The 26,363-nt window shown below is 40.4% G+C and overlaps 1 protein-coding gene across 1 annotated transcript in view; it reads left to right on the top strand.

Annotated features, from left to right (window-relative positions):
• The window catches only part of pappa2 (pappalysin 2), a 101,187-nt gene that overhangs the window by 21,483 nt on the left and 53,341 nt on the right, over positions 1-26,363 (top strand). The window contains exons 5-13 of the mRNA XM_042497715.2: positions 2,018-2,166; positions 5,689-5,828; positions 6,169-6,322; positions 7,591-7,783; positions 9,311-9,444; positions 14,578-14,760; positions 16,105-16,408; positions 23,446-23,574; positions 23,682-23,767. Coding sequence (XP_042353649.2) covers positions 2,018-2,166; positions 5,689-5,828; positions 6,169-6,322; positions 7,591-7,783; positions 9,311-9,444; positions 14,578-14,760; positions 16,105-16,408; positions 23,446-23,574; positions 23,682-23,767 — 1,472 coding nt within the window. The remainder of the gene's footprint in view (positions 1-2,017; positions 2,167-5,688; positions 5,829-6,168; positions 6,323-7,590; positions 7,784-9,310; positions 9,445-14,577; positions 14,761-16,104; positions 16,409-23,445; positions 23,575-23,681; positions 23,768-26,363) is intronic.

Genomic DNA, 26,363 nt, shown 5'->3' with positions numbered 1-26,363 from the left:
TGTAAATATGAACTGATTTGACCCAACACTATAGTGATGCACCACTGGATGACTTGGCACTGTTGGTATTTATTACACTGTACATAAAGCAGACGCAAAGAAGTGTATACACACAAATAGTCTCATACAGGGACAGCCAGATTTTTTTTCCCCATCATGTGGTTGTAGTGCTCCAGAAAACCATAGGAGGCTCAGCTAAAAGCCTTAAAAGTCTGGCATGCACGAATTGGGCAGCCAGTAAGACCCCACTGCAAGCCTCTCAGACCATGCACGGCCTAACGGTGATGGGTGCAAAAGCTTTCCAGCTATGAAAGCAAAGGAGAAAAATGACATGTGACATCACCACAGCCGGGGAAAAACAAAGTCGGCTTCACACATCAAAGTGCCTCCAGGGTAATTTATCACAGTCAGAGGGGGAAGGAGGCGGGGGGCAGCGGTTTGAAGCACCCTGACCAATTCAAACAATTATGATTTGGAAGCTACACACGGGGCATGAGGAGATGGTGATGGATTAGAGCAAACTGTCGTCTGCTGAAGAGAAGCCCTGCACCAAGAATACATGTTCCTAAGTTCACTCTATCACTTGAACAAACACCAGGGTGATGAGAACTACCTTCAGTGACAGAAACTGTCTTTGGGAAAAATTTATTTGGTGTGTACTTTGAGTTTTTAGTTTGGCCTATGTCTACTCATTAACATAGAGAACGGGCTTGATGACCTATACTGCAGGCAGACACCAGGGGGCGATGCAGATTGAAAAGTTACACTTCGGAGTCTATGGATGTGATGCACACAGAAAGCTAGCTTGCCAGCTAATGTTAGCTAGCTAATGATGGATCATGGAGTTCTTTTTTTAAATCAACATCAGTCTGAATCATAAATATCAAATATTCATTCATTTTTAGAACTTTAACCCTTTAAAATGCTAGGTTTTTTGTCATGATACCAATATGTTTCATGATGAAAAAAAAAAACAGAAAAAATGAATTGTGTTCAAACTACTACATGCAAAGTATTTATTTATTTATTTTTGGATCACAGCCTGGGACATGCAATTAATATCATATATGCCAAAAAATTACAAATATGCCATATGCCAAAAAAATACAAATTCAAAGGCAAAAGCCCAGTATGACATCCAGAAGTAACACTGTGGGATCAAAAAATGCTGTTTGAATGGATTTTACTGGTGCATTTTTTGCACATAACAGAATTAATCTAACAATTTTGTTTACACAGTGTATTTTAGACTTATTGTAGGAGCTGAGCTGTAAAATGCAAAGATTAAACAAAAATACATCATCTTGCCAAAATATGTGCCATATGCATGAACACAGCCAAAATGCTAAAAAAAAAAGAAAAGAAAAGAATGAAAAGCACGTAACATGCGCCAAACAGTCCCAGAGGGTTAAAGTTGGTTCACTGGTCCACTTATCTGTTAAACTAATGACTTTAAACTCCTTCAGCATGACACTACATTGTATTTAAAAACTACAGCATATGCAGTGTATTTTTTAAACTAAAACACTGACCTAGCAAAAATATGTTATGAATGCTTTTTTATGTTAAGGTCCATAAACAAACTAAAAATATTTTCACTCAATATATCTGGTGTATGCCAGGCGTATTTTGAGAACAGTAACAGTAAACCTGGTCTGTAAGTCCAGTCTGTAACTGATCTGTAACTTTCCTATTAGCCCTCCATCTTAGTTTGCAAAGGATACAAGGAAAATATTAGTTTATTTCACAACAGTAGGTAAAACTTGTATACATGGTCACATTACTCAATGTTTGGAGCTGCTACTAAGTTTTGCTCTTGCGGTGTGCGGTATGGATTATTGAAACCAGGATTTACCAGGGACAGAGATCATTCTTGGATTCATTTTTTACACACATTTTACTTACATTTTCAGGTGCTGTACATTCAAATTTATAGTAGAGTTTAACTAATATCTAAAATGACGATATAAGTGTTCTAATATTTTCATGTTTTTTTTTCCCTTTTCCATTCCTGCAGGGCCTATATGAGTGTGAAAGAGCTAAAGGAGGAGCTACAACTGAGCGGCACTGACACACTCAATGTTTTCTTTGCAAGCAACTCGGTGCGAGAAGAGCTGGCAGGAGCTGCAACCTGGCCATGGGCGAAGGAGGCTCTTACCCACCAAGGTAACTTAAATGACATCAAACTATAATAAATGTCAGCGTCTGTTGTTTCTGTCTTTATTCCCATTAGTAGTTAAATTGGTTATCTATCATCCTCTTTCTTCTATTCTACTTTCTTTCTCCTTTCTTATATCCTGTCTTTCTTTCTCTGTTTCTTTCTTCAAACCTTTCCCTTGCCCTCCACACTTTGTTGTCCGCTGTGGCTAAATATCCAAATGAGATGGGGAGAGCAATTGGAGCTGGCAGAGATTTTCCCGGCACGTTGCCTCTTTCCTCTTCCAATCATTAGGCCCTTTCCACTGGAAAAGGCTAATCAACCCAACAACAACCAAACAAACAAACGGCAGTGTGGGCTCCGTACCATTGTTGCCACCCATGCCCACTCGCCAGCTGTTCTTTATTTATTTATGCACTTTGTTTTCTTCTTGTTCTAGTGCAAAGTAGTGAGTGGAATCAAAAGTAGGAGGCATGTGAGGTACATGTACTTCTAGTGGAAGTATTTATCTCAATGGAAGAATTCACATGTACACACATGTAGACCAAACAAACAAAATGTGTGAAATGCTGCTACCTTGGAGAATCTAGCGTCGAAATGTTAGTCAGTTGTAGATGGAAATGATGGATGTTTGAAAACTTTTCACTAGTTTTACTGTGTCCAGCTTTTGTTAAAAAAACAAAAAAACAAAAAACAAACTATAATTCCATTTTGGGTCAATGTCATCCCTTGTTGTTTCTTCATAATCAACTGATTATTATGTAATGTAATGTGTTGCAGGTCTATAGCTATAGCTATAACTATATACTAATTTAAATTGGGATAATTTGTTGCTACCAGTTACTGCATTGCCAGAATCGATGTTATATTTTCAAATTAGACTGTTGAATTTAGCTCTCCTCTGAATGTCTCCCACATGACATTTGTTTCAGTTGCTCAGCATCTGTCCCTGTTTAAAAACAAGTTAGCGGATGACAAGTCGTCTCCGGAGGCCCTGTTGTTTAGTGTCTTCGTATTTAATGTCTTCATTGTTCAATGTCTTCACCACTGAGCACGCTGTTTCTAATTAGAAAACCAATAACTGTCATGTCTGTTCTTGATTCTGCGATTATCAGCTCGCTGCAGAAAACCTGTAACTCCACTTGAAGGCCATTTTTGTAAGAATTCATCATAGCCCCCATAACCATAACTGATTTTAAAATGGCTTTATTTAATATTGTTAGTTAAGGATTTTTATTTTTTATTTATTATTTTACTCTTTTATTATTAGAACAAAATGTTGACCTTTTTTTTTAATCCACATCTTAAACTCCATTAAAATACTTAATTAGCAAAAATGCACTCTTACTCTTTTAAGAAATCATTTTTAACAGTCCAGATGCACACTTTTGCTATTAACTTTCTTTGGGAATTTGAATTGTGGCTTCTTTTTTGTAAGCAAGAATACAATTTAGATGGTCATGTACAGAGTTAGTTTCACCACTCCAACTTGTGTTAAGTCCAAGAAACAGGACTAAAAACTGATAAACAGAACTAAAAACACAACCTCCTTGATCTAGACAAGGGGCAGAGCATGCAAACAAGATCCAAGCAAAAAGGAAATACTGCAGGAGAGCTTTCAGCAAATTAATATACAGACTTAACCATGTACTTCAGAGCAGGGTCAATATCATTGTTATTAGAAAAGTAATTCAGTGTGCTTATGGAAACATCACAATGGTATTTTTCCACTCTGTTCTTCCATTCAGGCTTGTTAAAAAATGCTTTTCCAAGTAACTATTCATGGTTAGACGGAAGGCCTGATTTTCCTTCTGTTCTCTCATTATGACCTGTCTGTCTGAATCCAGCCTGTCTACCTACCATTTACACTTTGCTAACTGAGGGTCACTCAGACTTTATAACCCACCTCTTTATAAGTTAATGGCCTTAAAGTACTAACTGTATGAGTCCTTTAAAGCACTTACACATTGAAAGTTCTGCTGCAATTTAAAGGATTAGTTCACCCAAAAATGAAAATTCAGTCATTATCTACTTACTTTCATGCCGATGGAAGGTCAGGTGAGGTTTTACAATCCACAAAACACTGCCACAGGAAAAAGGCTTCAGTGACATTTTTCAAAACAACTTGGCATGTCGGGGCTTCAGGAAACTTGGGTTACTTCAGATGAGCAGTAAGAAGCATTTTACAATTATTTTTTTTATTACATTTGAATCTTGGTCACCATAATCTTCAATTTTTTTGGGAGGTGAGTGCAAGCCAGCTGTTTTGTGGATTGTAAAACTTCACCTGATTTTCCACTGACATGAGGTTGAGTAGATAGATCTTCATTTTTGGGCAAACTTTTACACTCTTACTTTAATATTTATGTATTATGCTTATATTCAGAATGTTACCATATGATTACCTGAGACTTTTTTCTCATTCATAGTATCCGTGGTATTTAGTAGTATATTTAAGTGAATTTTCAGTGGCATGGGTAAGCTCCAAGGCCATGAAACTTCTTCTGTAAAAGTAAGACTTACTTATTTACTTCATTTATTTATTATTTACTTTATTCTATTTTATTTTAATTTTTTTCTCTCTAATTACTTACTTATTTATTTATTTTTTCTTTTCCTCTTTTTTTTTTTTTACTCATTTCCTGCCTGCTTCCACCGTTAATACTGTTGTAAATACTTGCAGCTGTCAATATTGTAATTAGCATTGTTGTCATCGTTTTCATTGTTGTTGTTGTTGTTATTGTTGCTGTTGTTTTTGTTGTCTCTTGTGTCTTCCCCTCCCCTCTGTGTCCCCCAACCTCTCTCTTTTCTCTCTTCCTATCCACTCTAATGTTGTGCTGTCCGGTAGCCTTGCCAATAAATCTCAGTACGGACTGCAACAGGAGGAAGTATGTCAGACTCCTCCTTTGCAGAGTAAATCTGTTATGGCACCTCAAGGCATCCAGACCTCTCATACTGCATGCCTAAGCTGCCGAACAGGACAGGTTAAAAAAAAAAAAAAAAAAAGTAAGACAGTGATATTTTTTTTTAGGAAAACAGGCAAATGGCAGTTAACAAGATGTGCAGTTAGTTAAGACACTTTTGCAACCATTTAAAATACAAGCTTTCTGCAGAGCATTTCTCTATATTCAAAGCAGGAAAAAGCAGCCCATGTCCACCCGTAGCCACCTTACTGAATCCCGTTTCCTGTTTTGGGATTAAAGTACTCAAGTTTTACTTCATTCCTAATTGGTTTTAAATGACACCGGGCTTAGTCTTTTTACTGTGGAAGTCTGTTTCTCTTTTGGAGATTTTCTCTGGTGGCAGAGAATAGGCCTAAACCTGGAGTTGACTAGACACAGCTGGTAGTTAAAATCTGGACTTTCACAACAATACCACTCTTGTTTGAGATCAGTTGTTTTTTGTTGGGTGCTTCTGATATTCTTTCAAAAAATATTTGAAATTTTCTGACATAATAATCTCAGTGAATATCCAGTGATATTATGACGCATATTATGACACATACCATGAATATGATCTTTTGTCCTCAGGTGGGATGGTTCTGAACCCGTCCTACTTTGGTACCATGGGCCACCACAACACCATGATCCATGAGATGGGACACATCTTTGGACTGTACCATGTCTTCAAGGGGGTGAGTGAGCGGGACTCTTGTGATGACCCTTGTCAGGTATGTTAAATCTCCCCTTAATGATGCTTAATGTGATGAAGGTTTTCCTTATGCAAAGCTGTAATGTATTTACTTTTGGGGAATTTTAATCAAATTTATGTTGTTCTGTAGTCTTATCAAAAATGCTCCTTTGTGTGGAATAGTGTCTTTCTACATGCTTTATATCTATGCTTGCAACATGCTTTACCCAAAAACCGCTGATATTTACAATTATTTAAATGACATACTGGATGTTAAAGTAAAAACTAAGAGGGTGGTTGTCTGTTTACTCCTGCTGTCTGTAAATTGAAGACACTCTTCTGTGATCATTTACTAGTAGTTCGGTCATATGCACATGCAGGAGACCACCCCCTCCATGGAAACAGGAGATCTGTGTGCTGACACTGCACCAACACCCAAATCCAAAGCCTGCCATGACCCCGGAGCTGTCAATGACACCTGTGGAGTCGCCATGTACCAGGACACACCTTATAGCAACTACATGAGTTACACAGGTACTGTAAATACACATTATTTACAACACTAACTTGCAGACGTACAGTAAGACTAAAGAATGACCCGCAGAACAAGTTGATTACACTGTATTGTAGAATATACGCTTTACATTATCGGGATAGTGATGATAGAGGACATGGAACCAACAAATTGTAACATCATACTGCATAAATAGAAACTGCGATTTTTGTGCAAGACGAGATTCAGTTAGAATATAAACACATGGTTCTTGGTAACAAAAATTGAAATTGTTGTGATAGTGAATGGGTTCCGAATTTGCATTTTGGCCAATGCGTTCTGCCTCTTTTGCTCTCCACATGGACCTGTGTGCAAGCAAATCCTGCTCAAACGTGATTATTTTATATTACACGCACAACAGATGATGATCCTCATGTAACTTTTTGTCTGATATGATATGACAATGCACATATACCAGTTTGTGCGATATCTTACAAATTAGGTTACTATGGTTAGGTCAATAAAAAAAAAACATGGTGAGGACGTGGCTTAAAATGACTCAAAGTTCACATAGGTCAGAGCACCGGTTTCCAGGAGAAATTCACAGAGGGAAGTCCTGTGTTTTGTGACCCATCTCCCACCCCAAACTGCCTTCTAACTAGACTGCCTGTGACCACTTCCCTTTTTACTCCATGGAAATCTGGTCTGCAGTTTCTGGGCAACCAGCCCATAAAGCCGAGCAACTGCAGACCAGATTTCACTGCGCATCTGCTGTACCCTGGTTGTGTGATGTCATTTGAGACCGTGACTTTTCCTCTTTTGACCCTCCTTGATTTATTTCCAATTAGCCTATGTGATCGCAGCCCTCCAAAATACATGAATTACTGGGTTATCATTACATGGAACGTGATATGTATGAATTTTGATGCATTACTTTTTGCATGAAAACATATGAACAGTGAATGATAACAGCCTGATGTGGACTACAAATGAAAAACCAGAATACCTCCCATCCCAAATCTAAATCACCCATGTGCCGGTTAAACTTAAGAACAGAACATTATGATCAATTTAATCATTTCTATTCAAAATAACCCCTGATCTTAAAGTTTCATGCACTCTTAAAGGTTCATTGAAGACATTACTGTGTTCATGTGTACATGTGTTCATTGGGTTTTTTCTCACTTCCTCTCCTCAGATGTCTGTACTAAACCGAATTACTTCAACCATGTGATTAACACTGAGGTTCAATGAAGGCTAATGTTTGAATGTGATCCATGAGCTCTCTCTTTTCATCGCACCACGTCAGATGACAACTGCACCAACCATTTCACTCCCAACCAAGTGGCCCGGATGCACTGTTATCTTGATCTGGTCTACCAGAAGTGGCTGATGGACCAGCAACCTGTTCCCATCCCTCTGGCTCCCATAGTGACAGACCAGAGCCCAGACTCTGTCTCTATCTACTGGCTGCCTCCTATAAGAGGACCACTTTATCAGAGGTACGACTGCATGAGTTCAAAATCTTGATTATTTACCTCATCAATGGATACACCAAATTGAGGTTCGTTTGTCTGCACTGTCTACTTATTTAAATGGTTATTTTACAAAAAGTGTAATCCTAACAATCGAACACATATGTTCAGTGTTCAAATATTGTTTTTAAACTCATATGAGTAGAAAAGTATATGTTCATCTGCTCCTACGACTGCTTCAGTGAGAAAAGCACTTTTGATATCATGAGCAAGACGGAGATTATAGCTCTTGTAACTTGCCACGATCAACTAAGTTGACGGTACTGTTTTGCCTAAATAAATCAATCAATGACATCATACATGAAGCTAAATCCCAACTCATACACTACTTTTCCAAATGTGACAAGCCAAACTGGACCAGAGCCTGCTGATGCAGCATTTCATGTTATCTTCTCAACAACATGTTAAGTTAAGTACCTGTCATCAGGCGGTTGCTCCCAAATGTACGAAGTAGAACACTTGTGATAAAATACACTTCCGAAAAAAGTTAACAATAGAGATATCATTAAAACACATAATACACTACTGGTAAATAGTGTAATGAGCAATTTCCATGCAACACCTGGTGAGTCAAAACCTACTCAGGCTGCTAATGAGAACTATAAGTTGATGCCTGCTTCTACCTTAATTTGTTGTCATGTTTCGTATTTACCTGTACATGGTTACCACCTGAACAGAAATACAGCTGACCAGTGTGCAATGGATTGTGGGATTCTCAACATATTCGTATATATTCTCAACAATGGCTTGTATCTCCAAATCTAAGTGAAATAAGACTGCGTTTCTGTCGAGATCTTGAAATGACGTAAGCCTTGTTGGGTCACTGTAACAGCTGTAACTAAATAAACTACACAATTCATTAAATTGCCATTTTTTTACCCGAAACCGCAACTCATCCCTCTCTATTATTCTGTCTGTCTGCCTTGTTCATGGTGTTTCTGGATTTGTCCATTTAGAGTAAAAAAAACCTACAGAAGTCAAGAATGGCCATGTCTACAAGTGTTCTTTTTGCCTTCATCTAAAGATAATTATTTGTTAACTTGGTTAAAAAAAAAAAAAGCTTTGTCATGTCCAGATAATGAGATCATCAAACTGTTATTACAAGAACTTTTTTTCCCTCTTATAACTTAAAATGTTTATTTGGAGTGTCAAGCCAGTATGCGCAGATGCTGTCTTGACAATTAATTGACTAGAAATTAACCAATGTAGATTGAAAATATCTAAATATCTATTCAAGGAGCACCGTCATTGTTCAAAGCCTCACACTGTACCACATTTTCTGCCTCAACTTATGATCTTGACATAATGGCTGTAAACCCCCCCCCCCTAAAAAAAACACCAAGTATGGCTCTTCTTGGCTTCTGTTAAAATACAGAGCAAGCAGGTCTGAAATTATTGCAGGCCTGGTCTTTACAGAGGTACATTTGCCTTGTTACAAGCAAAAGACGAAGTGCAATGTTTCAGAATCAGCAACTCTGCTTCCTTTTGTCCCAGCTCCTCCTTCCATATGTCTGGAATCAACTGTGGAGACTGTGAGAAAGATGGAGTTTTTCACCAGTACGCGTCCGAGGCTACCTCACCTCGCATCTGTGACACGTCAGGCTACTGGACACCCGAGGAGGCTGTTGGTAAGTGAAAATACACTGTGTAGTGTGTAAAAACCTTTTTCTTAACATACATACAGCCCTTCTTCAAATCAATGTGAATATAAACAGAACGCAGTGTGAGATGTTGTTGGAACTGCACATAAAGCCACAGCCAAATTGTCAACACTTTGGGTTGAGGCTGGTCTGCGAATCATCGATCGTCCAGTTATTTCATTTTATCTGGCATACTAAAAACAAAAGAACGAGTCAGTATTTTATTTTTTGGGTTATTGTTTTGGTTTCTTTAAAAAAAATAATAAAGAATGCGTGTTTTTCTTGTTTTTGTCTTGAAACGGCTAATCTAATAAACATGGAAGCCAAAACCAAAGAGCGAGTCTTCATTCTGTTATTTGGTTTAGTCCTGTTTCTCCACTGTGCACAATCATGACTGATGTGCAGCGGGAACTTACCTCGCAGAAGCATGCACATTCAAAGCAAGCATATTTTAAATAGAAAATTGAGGCAAACTTTTAGAAGTCTGAAAAAAATGTTGGAAAAATGAATCAGAGATAATAACCAGGTTCATCAGTGATGAATGCAGCCTGTTATAAATGTAGAACTGAAGCTCACGATAACATATTACACAATGAAAAATGAAAAAAAGAAAACATGCATTCATTTTCCTTTTTAACTTAAAAACCTGAGCTATATCTGTTTGATTTTCTTTTGAAAAAACATGGGGCAAATATCAAAGAGCAACTTGGCAAAAAATGTCCCACAAATGGTAAGAAATTATTTGATAGAGAATAAAATATTAATATTTTCTGATTATCATTATTATATATTTAAATTCATTTTAACAGAATTATTATTATTATTATTATTTACAAATTTCTTGTCAATATTTCGGTTATTTCTTTTGAAGTTGCTCATTGCCTTCTTCCTATGTTTTTGTAAGAAATCAAACCAAATTGCTTAGGTTTCAAAGGGTTAAAGCGTACAAGATGTGGAATAAAAAAAGGCTGGTTGACTCACTCTTTTGTTTTTCATTTGCCAGATTAAATGGAATAAATGAATGATCGGATGATACACAGACAGAGGTTGTGTTAGTGATGAATTACTTGATCAAAATAGATTATTTTTTTACTATTGGAATTTATTCAAATAAATATTGGCCCAGTTAAAATGAAAACAGGCAGTGGCGCAGAGGCAAATTGTTGATTGCTCATATTTCATCAGCTGACTAACACTTCGCCCTGTACGCTCTTCTCTGTCAATGATTATTGACATTGAGGATTGTGGCGGTTTCAGGTTTGAGTTTGTGTCCTTGAGTTCTAACTTCTGTCTCTTGTTTCCATGGAGCACATCAACCCCCTTCCCTTGCCTCCAAACACACACACACACACACACACACACACACACACACGCACACACACACACACACACACACACACACACACACACACACACACACAAACACAGATCTCTTCCCTGTAAATTTCAGGTGCGTGCAAGGCTAATGGTTCCTGGAAGAGGAAAAAGTAGAAAATCATTAAATGATAATTGCCATCAGCTACAGACCTCTCTCTGTCTCTGTCTTGTTTTAACCAAAGCGAGAACAAGGATTATTAAGCAAAGTGTCTACTCTGGGTAATGTTTGGGTGCTATTCAAACATCGAACCTCTGTCATAAACAAAGAAGCATAAAAAATAGTGTATCTTGTAGCACTGTACTTTGAAACATTACGCCTCATGTAAGCACATGGTCCTTGTTATTCCAATCATAATTTCTGCAGAAGCCCGGTTTCCTTTGGCAGGATGCGTAGGATGAGGGTGAAAGAAACAAGAGAGAGAAAAAGGGGAACACAAGGAAGCAAACAAAAAATGCAAAGAGAAAGATATAGAGATAGAAAAGAGCAAAAAACCTCCTCCGAACACAATAACACTTTCCTTTTTCTTCCGTGGAAACTCTACCCAAATATGTGGAAATCCTCTGCTGGAATTTATGCTTTGAAAACAAGCGGCGAGGAGGGACAGGGGGGGATTACGGCTCCCTCTGTTTCGCTGCGGGATCATAATGATGATAAAGAGTCAATTACAGTCTTACTCTAAACAGTGGTATGCACACAGCTGAGGAGACAGCCAGTCTGCTGGCTTCCCTGGCTCCCTTTTCACTCTTTCCCACTTCTAAAAGACGATGATGCGCCGGGTCACTTTGTCAGCCAGCGGAGATGGGCAATATCGCCTTCAGCGGGGAAAGGGAGAGGGGGAAATTGGACAAATTCAATGCGGATATCACAGCTGGCAACACAAAAAGTTTTTAATGGCAAAACGGCTGTTGCCGAGAATTGTTGGCAAGATTGTCCTTTTTACATCCCCTGAAATGCTTCCTGTGCCACAGTCCTGACTGGTTTGAGTTTTCAGGCTGAGGGAAAACACCTCAGCCTGTTTCAGGAGCCTGAATGAATGTAAGATTACATTTGTTTACAACCGAGCATTAAAGCGCTTCATGATTCAAAATGAGAAAATTAAAAGCATCATTATATTGACTGTGCTGCAATTTGCAGAGTAAAACAAGGGGGTGAAAGGTAAAACACACGTGCAGGGTGAATGAAAATCCACATTTCTAATCCGACTGATGGAGGAAGATTGAAATGTATAATACCTGTGGAGGAAATAGGCTGTGGCAGTAGTAATGCAATAATCAGTGAAAATAAGTGTAAAGAGGAAGATCAAAACTATGCATGAAAAGCATTTAACATAACGGCAAAATATGAGAATTAGGAGCATGTTGCTAACAGAAAAAACAAACAGCTAATGCTTAAACTTAATATATGTTGAGAAATAAAAATATAAGAATATAAAAATAAGTCAGCATTAGCCCTGTTGTGCTGCAAACAAAGTATGACGATTTTATAATGTCTTGTGCTTTAATTGTCGTGAAATGTTGGAAGCTACGGAATGTCATCAGCCTCCAGAGTTCATGGTTTACATTTCGGCCTCATTTTACACCTGTCAAGGCCAATCTTGACATCATTCACCTGCGTGGTGTTCTTTGTCTGTCTGACAGTTTGGCAATTCACCGAGCCTCCACAGATGGCTAATCACAGTGGGTGTGAAATATGTAACACATTAACATTCTGATTTTATTTGACTTTCTGTGACACAGCTAATAATAAAACAAAATAAAACAACCGTAATGTGATTGCATTGTGTTAATTACTAACACTGTAACAACGAACAACTCATTTGGCCTGCTGTAATGGTGGCACTGCTGCGTTTTTGAAAGTGGGCCATGATTTTAGAAAGGGGGCATGACTTTTTCTCAACTGGAAATTTTTGCTCCTTCTGGTTACTGAGGATAAAAAGTTTGCCGGTAGCTTTTGAAATTAATACTGGGAAATGGGTTAACTTGGTCATTACTAAAGAGAAGTGGAAAAGACATGCTGAGGCAGAAAACCAAAAGAAAAGTCTTACTGGAGGTATTATTTAATAAAACTTGATGAATCTGCGTCATCAGGACTATGTGAGTGTGTTTAATCAGATTTGATTCACAGTGGCATCTACCTAATAATACATATTAGAAAACCATCCCTCTGTCGTATTCAAATGCTGCATTTTGTTACGTGCACAAAAACACATCATCTTTGTCCTATTGCGCCTCGCTACTTCAAACCAGCAAGAAAAGCACTGACAGAAATAAAATGCAGACATTTCTAAACTAAAATAACTAAAAGTGCCCTAGCTTTGACTGAAGATTGTTTATTTATGAAAGATCCCGTTGTTTGAGGACAAAGTTGGAATAAGGCTTCCCAGCTCGGAAAATACGACCCTCCATCATCACATGAATGCAGCAATAGTTACTACAGTCCTTTACAGCCGAGCAAAGAGCAGTTCCACTCAGAGGAGAGGATGTTACTCATATGTTCTTCCCAGACTTACAGGTCAAGAGGCAAAGGCAAGACCAGTGTGTTCAACCCATTAAGAAAGGAAGGGGTTCATGTTATTGTTTAAATGAACAAAACACGAGTCAGTCAGGTGCACGGATGGATCTGGGGTCTAGTCTGTCCACTGACAATGAAGACGCTGCAGGCTCACCACATTTTATCACCATGGCAGAATCAGGATTGTGAATGGGCTGCACAGGATGTGTTCCCAGCTCTGGGATTATGCAATGGATGAAGTCACTGAAAGCCTTTGCAATACACCAATATAAATAAAAAACAAAATCGAGCGCTTCACGCTGAAGAACTTTACTGTGACGAGTGGCAGCGTTAGATTGAATGCCACGAAAAAACATGGAAACCACATCTGAAATGGGGAAGAGCTGTTGTGCAATTGACTGTTCAAATAGATTCAACAAGCAGTGGGAGCGATCTTTTATCAGAAAGCCGAAAAGAGAAGAAAATGGATCACTGCAATTCATATCAGCAACTAGAATCCAGGCACCAGGACATGGATTTGTGGTTCCCATTTTGAATGAACTGTTCTTGAGTATCAAAAGTAATTTTCTGGCAATAAACTTCTCATCTATCAAAAGTACAAGTACAAGTAAATTATACATACATGTATATGTACATGTGTCAATAACCTTTATACTGTAAGTTGACTTATAATCAGTTGATTGTCTGATTTGATATTTAGCATTTTTTGATCATTGTTATCAGTTTTACTTTGTCCATGGACCACTGGTTCTAAGGTAAGTTGTAAGGATCATTGTCGAGTCCAGCTGCCCTAAATTTGAGCAGATAAATTGTTTATTTTACTCCCGGTTTCACTGTTTTCACTGCTAAACTCAGAGAGCATAAAAAATATGTCAATATTTACTGAACATATGAAAAAACATCAAGGATTTTATGACTTATCATAATTAACGTAACAATATTTACAAAATAACATTTATCAAAAGCATGAAGCCTAGAATAGAACACATTGCACCATTATATCACAATAAGGAAACTAACTGCTATCCAGCGGACTAAATTTCTTAAAAATTATAAACCACCAGTCCTACAGCTGTCCTTCAGTGTGTGGTGGTCAAGTTTTTGTTTTTGTTTTTGGCTTTAAATGTTTCTGCTGCCAACCAGCACCCGATGATCACACTGCCTGTGCACGGGGAGTTTTGTTCACATAAATATGAATGTTTGTGTGTTTGTGTGATGTCATTGAATCACAGGCCCACCTGATGTGGAGCAGCCCTGTGATCCCAGCCTCCAGGCCTGGAGTCCTGAGCTCAGCCTTTATGACACTAATGTGACCTCGCCGTGTCCCGACACGGAGGGCTGCACCCTCACACTAAAGTTCCTCCACCCTATCGTTCCACACGCACTCACCCTCTGGGTCACCTACATCTCTTCAGGTGAGTAACAAATTAAAACCATCAGTGTGACATGTGAGATAGCACTACAGTAAATATGGCTTCTACAAAGAGCAGTCACAGTATGTATAAAGTCAGCAGACACAAAACTGAAAAGATGAGACAAGAGCCTCCAGACCTCCAGCTGCTGATGCAAATCAAAAAAGAAAGACCTTTTTTTGTTTTTAGAATTAAAAAAATATTTTGGATCACTCAGTTCATTAAAGACACAAGTCCCTCCCTAGTGCTTACATTTTTCTTATTGCCTTCCCACTTTACAGCACCCTTTCTCCCATAAAAAATAACCAACAATCCCTATCTCTAACCACCAAGGGAGGCCAACACAGCGATGAGGAGCACGCGCAGATCACATAGTCCAGTTAAAGTTTGGATACGAGGTTTAGCCGATAGACGGCAGCAACAGGTCCTTTTGGATTTCTCTCTGTTGTGGAAATTGAGCCATAGCAACAAAATCTGAGCTCTAGCTCAGCTAGCAAAAGGGAACAGAATAAAAGTGATGCATTTTGTCTGCAAGTTTTACAGTTTTAACCATTGTGATTGGATGCTGCTCATGGAGAATATGATCCTTGGCTCTTACATCTGGCAGTTTTTATATACACAGTCTTTAAAGGGAACCTGCAGCCTGTTCTAACACCATACTTGTCATATAGCGCCGCTCTGTCAGCACTTTTGTTTGAAGAGCATGATGCCAAAAGCCACCTTCCGGATCCAACGGAACACGGCTGGACAATGTCAGATGAGAAAGCGCTCGGAGAGAACTAGTGGTGTTAATATAATGCGTCGTGTGCAGGTGTACAGAGTTCACTTCCCATGTGGCGAGGTGTTTTTTTTTCTCTACACCTTACCATGTGCCTCTTGTGCCGATCAAACCGTCTGTGACTGTTGTGTAAGGACCGTGCTGCTTCATCTCACAATGTGCATTTGTTGAGATCACTGTAACGGCATCCCGGAGTGTAAACAGCTGACGCAGAGGGATACGGAAAAAGTGTCATAAGCATACATGGGAGGTCACTGACAGAGCGACACCATGTGACGAGCTGAGATGAGAATGTGTTGAATACAGGTTTTCCAGCAGACAGTATGAAAAAGAAAGTGTTTTTGAACATTAAAGCATCTACAAGTAGAAACCCCAAATATTAGTATGAACCTGAGAGTGACCTTTAACCAAGAGATAAATGCTAGAAAACCAGTAGAACAGTACCACTGTCCATGAATAAGACTTAACTTCCAAAGTCCTGGCCTGGTTAAACACAGTTGAACATTAAAGTTCTAAATGACAGAAATAACAGCAGTCACACTAAGACGATCTGTATTTCCCTGTCACAGACAATCCAGCCGTAGCCAACATAGAGCTGATAACCGACACGGGGAAAAGCATCAACCTTGGACCCCAGCATGTCTTCTGCGACATGCCCCTCACCCTGAGCCTCGACACCCACAACACTGCTGTCGCCGCCATAAAACTGTGCACCTTCGATGAGAAGTTGGAGATTGATGCTGTCATGCTGTCGTCAGGCCCCGGCAGCGCCCTATGTGCCGGCTGCCAACCTCTGCTCTACAGGATCCAGCGGCAGCCGCCCTTCACCGGCAAAACCCCCTCACCTCAGACCCAGCAGACCTTCACTGACAGGTAGATGCCAAATGTTGTCATGTGTTTTAAAGGCAAAATCATTAATTTATTTATTTTTTACTTAAGTTCATTTGTACTAAAGATTACTGTGAGGTAGGGCTTCACAAGTCTTGCTGAAATGTTAAGCACAATTTTTCTCCCAAACAATTGCGATCACTATTCTCTCGCAATTTTTAGTTTTTCAACTAAAACATTTATAGCATGCTGAGCTTTAAACAGACATTGACAGAAGACATATCACAGTGGCTGACTTAAAGTCTCATGTAACAAAAAAAAACAAAAACAAACCTCAAGGCTCTTTTTGTCTCCTATTTAAGAACATAATATTGTTAAACCTAAATGCTACTGATTATAACAAAAAAGAGAAATATTGGGTTTTTTAGGTATCTTATTCATTTGAAAGGTAACATGAAACCGTAAAGTAAAGCAGATATCCAAAAGTACAAACAGCAATGCAGTTCAATACAAATATGTGACGATTTGTTTTGTTTTGTAAAGTTTTAAAGTTTTAAAGTTTGTATGGGGCTCAGCAGTATGTTGAGTGTGATGGCGGCATTCACGTAATATAAGATATAATTTTTTTGCGAACACTAGATATCTAACAAAAGAGAGACTGTGCACTGACAATGAGCAATTTGGCTTGATTTCTGTTTGATTTGGGTTTAAATACTTGAAAAAGGCATCTGAAATTAGCACACAAAAAATGATGTGGCTCCAGGTTTCAAAGGGATAACTTGCTGTGAGCTGTAATCTCACCACTTCTAAGCAGCCTCTCTATCTTCCTTTGCACCAAATACCTCCTCTGTGCTGCTGCCTGCATGTCCTCAACTGCTTGTACCAAAGAGTAGCGTGAAAGTCAAGAACGCTCACCCTGCAGCAAAATCTGCAGCAAAAAAGAGACCAAAACACCCCAAGCAATTCACCGCATAGCTCACTGACCAGCAAAAAACAAACAAAAAAACAAATGCTCGACTTAAAGCCTCATTCTGGACACACAGCTGTAAGTTCAGTGGCAGTGGGAAAAGAGACATTTAGCGGGTTTAAGTGTGTTTAAAAAGCCCACGTACACCTGCTAAGTACAGTTGGGATTAGGCATCAGTTGACAGAGGGGTCTCTGATTGATGATTTTAATCTCCGCCCTAGCAACGTCACCTGTGTAGGCACGTTATTCTGCAGCAGGTGAGTCAACACGTGAATGCAGCATGATAAGAAAGCATAGGGAAATAAGAGCAAGTAAATTTTCATCATTTAGAAGTGAGATCACATAGATGTATGAATCAAGATTTTGATTTTTTTAATAATATTGCAGACCTATGAGGTCATCAGTTTTATTTTGCAACCAAAGCAAATTTCATCAATCTACTCTCAGCTCTCTAAAGTCACTGCACATTTTGTAACAGTGATCCCAGATAGGGAATAAACCCCGAACAGGTCAAGGTAACCACAATGCATAATGGGAATTGACAGGTGTGCTGTGTTGCTGTCCAAACCACCCTAAAATACCACCTGGGGCAGGTTCCCAAGACTGGTTTTCTCTCAGGTGCAGATGAATATTTATAACTGTTGCCTGGAGGCCGCGCCAACTACTAATGCTGGGTACACACACGCAGACACACACACACGCTGCCTCAGACGTCGGCAGCTCAGGAGGAAATAAGACTGAAAAATAAAAGTTAGTCAGAGCTAATATGGTGTCCTGAAGCAAACCTCTGTGTCTGTGTGTTCCTCAGATCTGCAGGATCCACAGTTATCGCTCTCTCAAAAGTGTTTAGGTCTGTTTGAAAAGCTCCAAATGTTTCCAACACAGGGATGCCAAACTGTGGCTACTGATCCAAACGTGTTTCAACAAGCATACACTCGATTGAAAGCACGCTGACGTTTCGGGGCTAAGTCAAATCAGTTTGTACAGTGTCCTGTCTGATTACCAGAATCCAGTTGTAAAGCCACAAGCCTGCCGTTTCTATCTCACCAAATAGCTGCTAGGATATGACGGTCGTGTCACATGATTTGCAGATTATTTAAGGGCTTAAATTAAACGTTGCGACTCTCCGAGTAGCCTGAGAAGCCATTACCGTTTTACAGAGCAGGGCGGATGTTAGGTGGACACAGCTTCAAAAAACAGTTTATTTTTCAGGGAACACGTCTCCTGCGTTACACAAGCTGTGTCTAAGTGCAAAAAGATGTAAGAACCGGTGGGAATTGAGTTATGTGGGACTGAGGAGGGCAGAGAAGGGTTGATGTGAGGAGAAGAGAGTGTTTGAGAGCAATGAGTTTGGAGAGGGAGCGCGGGAGGGCGGGATAATAGGAAGAAGAGAAGATGAAAAAGAAGAGGAAAGAGCAGGGGGAGACAAAGGGAACTGGACGGGACACAGATATGGGAGACAGAAAAAAGAGATGTGGGAGGAAGGGGTTTGAGGGGAAGAAATGAAGGTGAGAAGCAAGGGATGAGGAAGGGTGAGAGGGGACAGAGGCAGACGACGGCACAGCTGAGGTGAAGCAAAGTAAGCAGACGCAGATTTTTTTTTTCTTTTTTGGAATACAAACAAAATGTGAGCAACAGAGGCCATAAACACCAGTGACTGCTTGGATCGGCTCCTCAGCCGTTTCCTCCTGCTGAACTCGCACTTTGGTCAGCACAGGCTGAATGAGGAGAGAGGGAGAGAGTGACGAGGGCGAGGAGAACTGCTCAAATAATGTAAACACTGACATACTTAAGTTTGCTTTGTTTACTATGTTAATCAGGCATTTTGTCATTGAACATTAACCCTTTGAAACCTGGGTCAACGTCATTTTTGTGTGTTGCTTTCGAACACCCTGTAAAAGTGTCTCTACCTCTGAAACCTCTCTCTTGGAAATTGTGGAAAAAAAAGGCAATGAGCAACTTTGCAAGAAATGTTCTGGAAAGTGTAAGAAAATAGTAGATTTGGAATTCAAAAAAGCTAGAGAAAAATGTCAAGAAAGGTATAATAATTATTTTCATAATTCTATATTCAAAATTAACCTACAGAATTACTATAGTCTTTATCTTTTTTCAGGTCATTTCCTAGGTTTTTTTGCCTCTTTCTTTCTTTCTCTCTTTCTTTCTTTCTTTCTTTCTTTCTTTCTTTCTTTCTTTCTTTCTTTCTTTCTGTCTGTCTGTGATTCTTTCTTTTTATCTCTTTTTTCTGTCTCTCTCTTCCTGTCTTTTTTTCTTTCTTTTTAGCTCATTTTCAGACAATATTCTTGTGACGTTTTACTAATGTCTTGCCAACTTTGGGTCATTTCATGTTAAGTTGCTCATCCCCTTTTTCTCAGGTTTTTTTTTTAAGAATCAAAAACAATTTTCTCAGATTTTAAATGGTTAAAGGATAACTGGGAATTATTTAAATTTTCAAACCACAAAGTGAATCAATGGATGCTGCACAATTGAAGTGACACAGAAACAGAAAAAAAAAGTCAGGACTAGTTTGTAATTCATGCTGTGTGACCACATCAGAATTTAAAAAGGTGTTTAAAGGCCGCTGTGTCGAAGTCTGTTTCCCTGTCGATATGTGTTTATCCTTACCTTGCCTGAACCTAACTTTATCCTGAATCGTGGAGTGAAAGGGGTAACAGACTGCCATCATACAGAGTGAGGAGATGCAATAATATTCTAGTATGGGGTTTTAGGACGGCGCACATTTTCACACTCCCTTGGAAGACATTTATAGTTTTGCACTTGGTTGTTCACATAAAAGGCCTCAAATAGTTTTGTAAAGAATGAAAAAAAGGGAGCGAGAGAGAGGAGCTGCTTTTCACCTTCGCCTGTCGGCCAATCACAGCGTGAAGTGGGTGTGAATGTCAGATTGTTGGGATTGTTACAGAATCAGTCAGACACAGACCCCCTAATCCGGCGTCGGAAAGGTGAGTGGGTAGAAGGTTTCCGAAGCTATTCGATCATCTGACAAGTGCTTGTCAAACCGCCTCGTCCACATCTTTTTGACATAGGAATGGGTGGAGGAGTGTGTGTGGGAGGGGTCGGGGGTTTGTGATATTTATGGACAGGATCCAAAGGCACAGCTGGGGGGAGAAAAAGGTCCTGTTTGGGGACCTAAAAATTGCATCTCTGCTCTTTGCAGATGATGTGGTTCTGTTAGCTTCATCCCACTGTGACTTCCAGCATGCACTGGGGTGGTTTGTAGCCGAGAGTAAAGTGGTTGGTACGAGAGTCAGCACCTCCAAGTCAGAGGCCATGGTTCTTTACCGGAAAATGGTGGATTGCCTTCTGTGGTTGGGAAGTCAGTCACTGCCCCAAGCGAAGGATTCAAGTATCTCATGGTCTAGTTCACATGTGAGGGCCTGATCACACCGAGACGCATCGCGTCAGGTGCAACCGCTCCAAAAACGCCTTGAAAGTACATCTGGAAAAACAGCTGGGAGTGCATGTGGAGTATTGCTGCGTGTGTGGCCAAAAGTGACATTGACAAGCGCTGTGACTCCGTGCCTTAAACGGAAAAAAAAGTTGACAATATTTTAACTTTTATGCATGCACAAAAACGCCAGAAAAACGCATTGTGCAGCAGCAACTGAGTAGCACCCAACAGGTGTGCTGTACCAAAGGAAACAATGGCTTTGCCGGTGATGCTCCTGTAGTGATGCGTCTCAGTGTGATTGGCCCCTGAGGGTAGCATGGAGAAAAAGGGAGCTGGAGAGAGGAGCTGCTTTTCACCTTCGCCTGTGAAATGGATTGACAGACTCTTTGGTGCGGCATCTGCAGTTGTGTGGGTGCTGTGCTGAACTTCCGTGGTGAAGAAGGAGCTGAGCAAGAAGACAAAGCTCTCAAACTGCCAGTCCATCTATGTTAAAACCCTGACCTACGGTCATGAGCTCTTGGTAATGACCAAAACAATGAGATTGCAGATACAAGCAGCTGAAATTAATTTTCTCTGGAGGGTGTCTGGGCTCAGCCTTAGCGATAAAGGGAGGAGTTCAGACATCAGGAGGGAGCTCAGAGTAGAGCCGCTGCTGCTTTGAGTCGAAGGGGGCCAGTTGAGGTGGTTCAGGCATCTGATCAGGGTGCCTCCTGGGCTCCTCTTGCTAGAGGTGTTCTGGACATGTTCAACTAGTAGGAGGTCCCGTGGCAGACCCAGAACACTCTGGAGGGATTATATATCTCATCTGGCCTGGGAATACCTTTGGGGTCCCCCAGGAGTAGTTGGAAAGAGTTGATAGGGAGAGGGACATCTGGAGTGCTTTGCTCAGCCTGCTGACCCCACAACTTGGCCTCGTATAAGCAGATGAAAATGGATGGATGGTACTCGGTGCAACACCACCCATCCATGTCCCAGACTGTTGTAGTGAAGAATGAGCTGAGCTTATTTGATGCTTTTTATTATGCATGTAAGACCCTAAATTACACATTAATAGTTTTTTGTTGATTTGGGTTCCCAAAGGCTTTAAAATGTCAATTGTGTACAAAAGCATCTTGTGTCCTCAGATTACATCTCCACACTCAGTGTTTCCAAACTATTACTTATGCTACACTACTGGCACATGAGTAATTGTAGCTATTTAGTTAACACACATTTTTTTGTACCAACGTGTAGATTTAAAGGACGTTTTCTTGGAAGTACATTAGCTCAGTCTAAAAAAAACTTAATTGCTTAATGATTTTTGTTAATTAAGTTCACAGTTTAAGAGGCAATTGGGCATGTCGGGAGGAAGTGTGGAGTGCAAATAGGGAAAGGGGAAAGGATGACCTAAGCCTCACCATAATTATCATGAAGAGGTCTCTGAGAGGAGAGAGGGAGAGATCCGAGCATACATGTATATCAAAACATAGATACAGATAAACAGGGAATTCGTCATTTCCTTCTCTGATCCATAATTAATAAAGGAAATTGTAGAGTCAGAAGAAGGCAGACATACTGAGAGATTTGTACGTCCCCGGGTTAACTCTCGCACCAGGCGGGCACTGAAGCGCAGGGAGGAGGCTCTTTTTATAGACGCACACCACCAAAACAGATCAATAGTCCTGACACTGGAGCCAAGATATCGTCCTTACACACACTTCCTGCTGCGTGGCATAAAGGTCACAGGATACTGCAAGGTTACAGATACAAGCCACTCTGAGTGCAAGTTTGTTGCTGCGATCCCATGAGCCAGCGCTTGCAGAATCCATCAGGAGGGATGCAGAATTGATTTGTTGGCAGGCAAATACAACGCTTCCTCTCTCCATGGCACACAGTATGCGGTGACTGCACCACACTGGCACTAACAACAGCAATCATTCTTTCAGGGTTTGTCAGGTAGTGAATGAGTCATCGCTATCAAAGATTATATGATCAGTTTGTACCACAGAGCAGGAGAAATCTCTCCCACTGCTCCTCGCAAGAACACAACTAACCTCCCTTTTGAACTTTATTATGCCAGTATTTATTTTCACTATTAAAACAATCACAAAACTGTTTTTCCTCTCCTCTCCTCCTTCCTCTTCTCTTCTCTCTCCACTCTCTTCTTTCCTCCGCTCTTGACATATCTTATCTTCTCTCCTTTCCTCCACTCCCCTCTCTCATCTCTGTCTGTCTGTATGTCCTCTTCTCTTTCCCTGTCTCCTCTCCTCTGCTCTCCTGTCCCCTCCTCTCTTCTTTGCCTTACTTTCCCCTCCTCCCCCTTCTCTCTCTTCTCATTCTCTCTGCCTCTCTTTCCTCTGCTGTCCTTTTTTTTTACCTCTCCTCTCCTCTCCTCTCCTCTCCTCTCCTTTCGCTGTCCTGTTCTCCTTTATGACACTCTGTCCTTTCCTCCACTCTTGACATTTCGCATCTTCTCTCCTTTCCTTCGCTCTCACCTCCTCTCTTCTCTTGTCTCCCTACTGTCCTCTTCTCTTCTCTCTTCCTGTCTCCTCTCCTCTGCTATCTTCTTCTTCTCTCTCCTCCTCTCTTTCCTCCACTCACCCCTCTTCTCCTCTACTCCTCTTTTCTCATTCTCTCTGCCTCTCTTTTCTTTCCTCCTCGCTTGTCCTTTTTTTTTTTTTTACCTCTCCTCTCCTCCCCTCTCCTCTCCTCTCCTCTCCTCTCCAGCTCTGTGAGGCAGGGAGTCCAGTACGAGTACACAGTCCAAGTGGAAGCAGACGGTCTCCTCAGCAATCCCTCCTTGCCGCTCCTCTACACCCATGGCCAGTCCTACTGTGGAGACGGCCTCGTACAGGGGTCTGTGCACTTCCGCCCATGTTTCAGCATGTGTAATTACATGTTGAAAAATGTAGAGGACATGGGAAATGAATGTCATAATGATGCTTCTGCTTCTCTCTGTGCAGGACAGAGGAGTGTGACGACAGTAATCTGCTGGATGGTGACGGCTGCTCGAAGAAATGTAACAAGGAGACAGGCTTTAACTGTAACGGTGAGTGAGTCCCATTTTTAAGATACCCCATCTTTGGTTCACACACATGCAGTTTGAAACCAAAAGCATGTGAGGCAACACTTTTTTTTTATTGTCACACATCAATCCCACCAACTCTGCCCTCTCATACATGCGAAACATGAACACCATATAAAGTTTTAGTGTGAAAGAGCTGAAATCTCTCATTTGTGCATGCAGCAGTAATAAGAAAAAAAAAATTCAAGACAATCAAATTTAATTTACAAGACATAAAAGCTTCTGGCTTGAACTCATTCCACAAACCATTAATGTAGCAACGCCGCAACGTAAGAGGAAACAGATGAACCGAAGGGTGAAAAACCAAGTTTTTGCTTTGCTAAGTCTTGTTTAGAAATCTGAAGCGTTTTGACATTCAGGCTGGCAGAGAAACACCAGAAAAACACTTTTCAGCACTAACTGTTCAGTCTCAAAACACATGTCAGGCGTGTTTGCTTTATTAAATAAGTTTGGGCCTTTATAAGATTTCAAGCAATCGATACAGGCTTGGGAATATTGATAAACGAAGTGTATTGGTTTGGACACGCAAAAATCAGCTCCCAGTAACAGTTGTTGTTTAGTCATTGTTGCCATTTTTCATTATATCTGATATGCTGTATCGAAAGAAAGTAATACGTTTTTTATTATAACAATCACATCTGCACAGTCAGCCAGCTCTCCCCAGCGAGAGAGATCATAACCAGCTGTGAAAGCCGTTGCTTCTGACAATTGTTGTACAATGACACCATAGCAAAGTGATCAGAGGCCACCTTGTAGGTCTGACCGCCAGAATCTAATCATGCGAAGGGGGATGGTGGGTTTCATTATTTCTTGTCCTTTCTTGGCAAAGTTTAAAAAAAAAAAAAAAAATCCCAACGAGAAGCTTAGAATTAGGAAAGAGCGACTGTGGTTAGAGTTTAGGCCAGGTTAACGTTTGTTGAGGTTTAGGCAAGAATGCATGATTTGTTCTTAGAATTAACAACCAGAGATTTATCGTGAGACGAGAAACATTATGAAAGAGCTGCTTTGTAGCTCAGTGAGTTATGTGGCTGCAAGAAAACATCTTGGTGGGTGTTCAAGATTTAGTTACTGAAAACAGATTCACCTGTTACGGCTCTTTAATTCTGACCCTAAGGCTCTGTTTTACTCAGGTTTTGATCTAATTTATATTTTTCCCTCCAATCTGTATCCAATTAAACATAAAGAGCTTTACAGTTTACAGTAACGCTGGATCAGTGCTGACACAAGCACTCTCGGGATCTTTACGGGAGCTTTATATGATATTCAGAGTCTGATTCAGATTGTCTGCACACGGCTCTCAACATGGAGGTGGCCTAGCTGGCGGCTAGCAGGACTAACAAGTGCGAACACTGCTACAAAACAACAAGAAGAGTCTTGACAGAGCTAACGGTGTTGACCAGGTGGAACTGGGGTGGTCACTACGCTTCCACAACAACGCTATCCAGATGTCAGCAGTAACTGGTGTATCACTGCCAGGGATTCACATGCACCAATGTGCACGCATGGCTGGACTGTCGACCACAACAAACAGAGAAGCTCAGATTACAACACACACAGAGGGAGCATGACTTTATGCTCCATTACTCAACTTTATGCAGAGGGCTTTGCTGCTTTTTTAATGCACTGAATGTCCTATACAGCTCCCTAAAGTTCACAGCTAATGTCCACTTCTCCATTATGTGTATAGAATAACAGTAATTGCCATGTACTGATCTACAGACCATCCTTGTGACAAGTCTTTGCAAAATATTTAAAAAAATATGCAATCCTTTTGTATATAAATCCCATATAAAGTTTCACCCATGAGACTGGGGCTGAATGTTGCTCAGTCAACCCTGGGCCAGGTGGTTAAAGAAGCAGTAAAAAGGACCAAAAACACACAGCATAACGTGGCAAAAGACAAACAAAGAAGCCACAGAGAGTGCCCCGATCGTTTGTGATCCCACCACAGGACAACAGTACTTTGTGTCTGCGCCCTCGCCCAGTCTGAAGCATGCAGACAGGCCACAACAGAAGCCTCACAGCACGACATGGAGGGGAGTTTACCCAAAACACTCCATTGTAAGCAGAAGGTTGAAGACTACCTCTGTCAACATGTGTTTTCTGACCTTGACCTCTAAATAGTGCAATGTGGTGGAGTAAAGCCAGACACACAGCATGGAGAACAGGAGCCTCATGTATGATTTGATCATGTAACATGGTTAGAATTGTCTGTTAATTCATGTGTACATACTTACCCACACTTATATATCCCCGAACACACATTAAACCCTTTGAAACCTGAACAAATTGGGTTTTTTCAAATATATGAGGAGAAGGCATCTTAAAGAGCAACTTGACAATACATAACCCAAAAATTAGCAGAATATATACAGAAATAAAAAAAGTGATAAAAAGTTACAAGAAAATTATCTGAAAAATATGCAAAAAAAGGAGTAAAAATCAGGGCGCCTAGTAGTTCACCTAGTAGAGCGGGTGCCCCAGGTACAAAGGCTGTGTCCTTGCTGCAGCAGCCGTGGGTTCAGATCCAAGCATGGCCTTTTCCTGCATCTCTTCCCCT

Source organism: Plectropomus leopardus, chromosome 12 (genome assembly GCF_026936395.1).
Source record: "Plectropomus leopardus strain MGB_pleo_1.0 chromosome 12, ASM2693639v1, whole genome shotgun sequence".
In the NCBI taxonomy this organism is placed as follows: domain Eukaryota; kingdom Metazoa; phylum Chordata; class Actinopteri; order Perciformes; family Serranidae; genus Plectropomus; species Plectropomus leopardus.
This window is presented reverse-complemented; position numbering and strand designations above follow the sequence as displayed.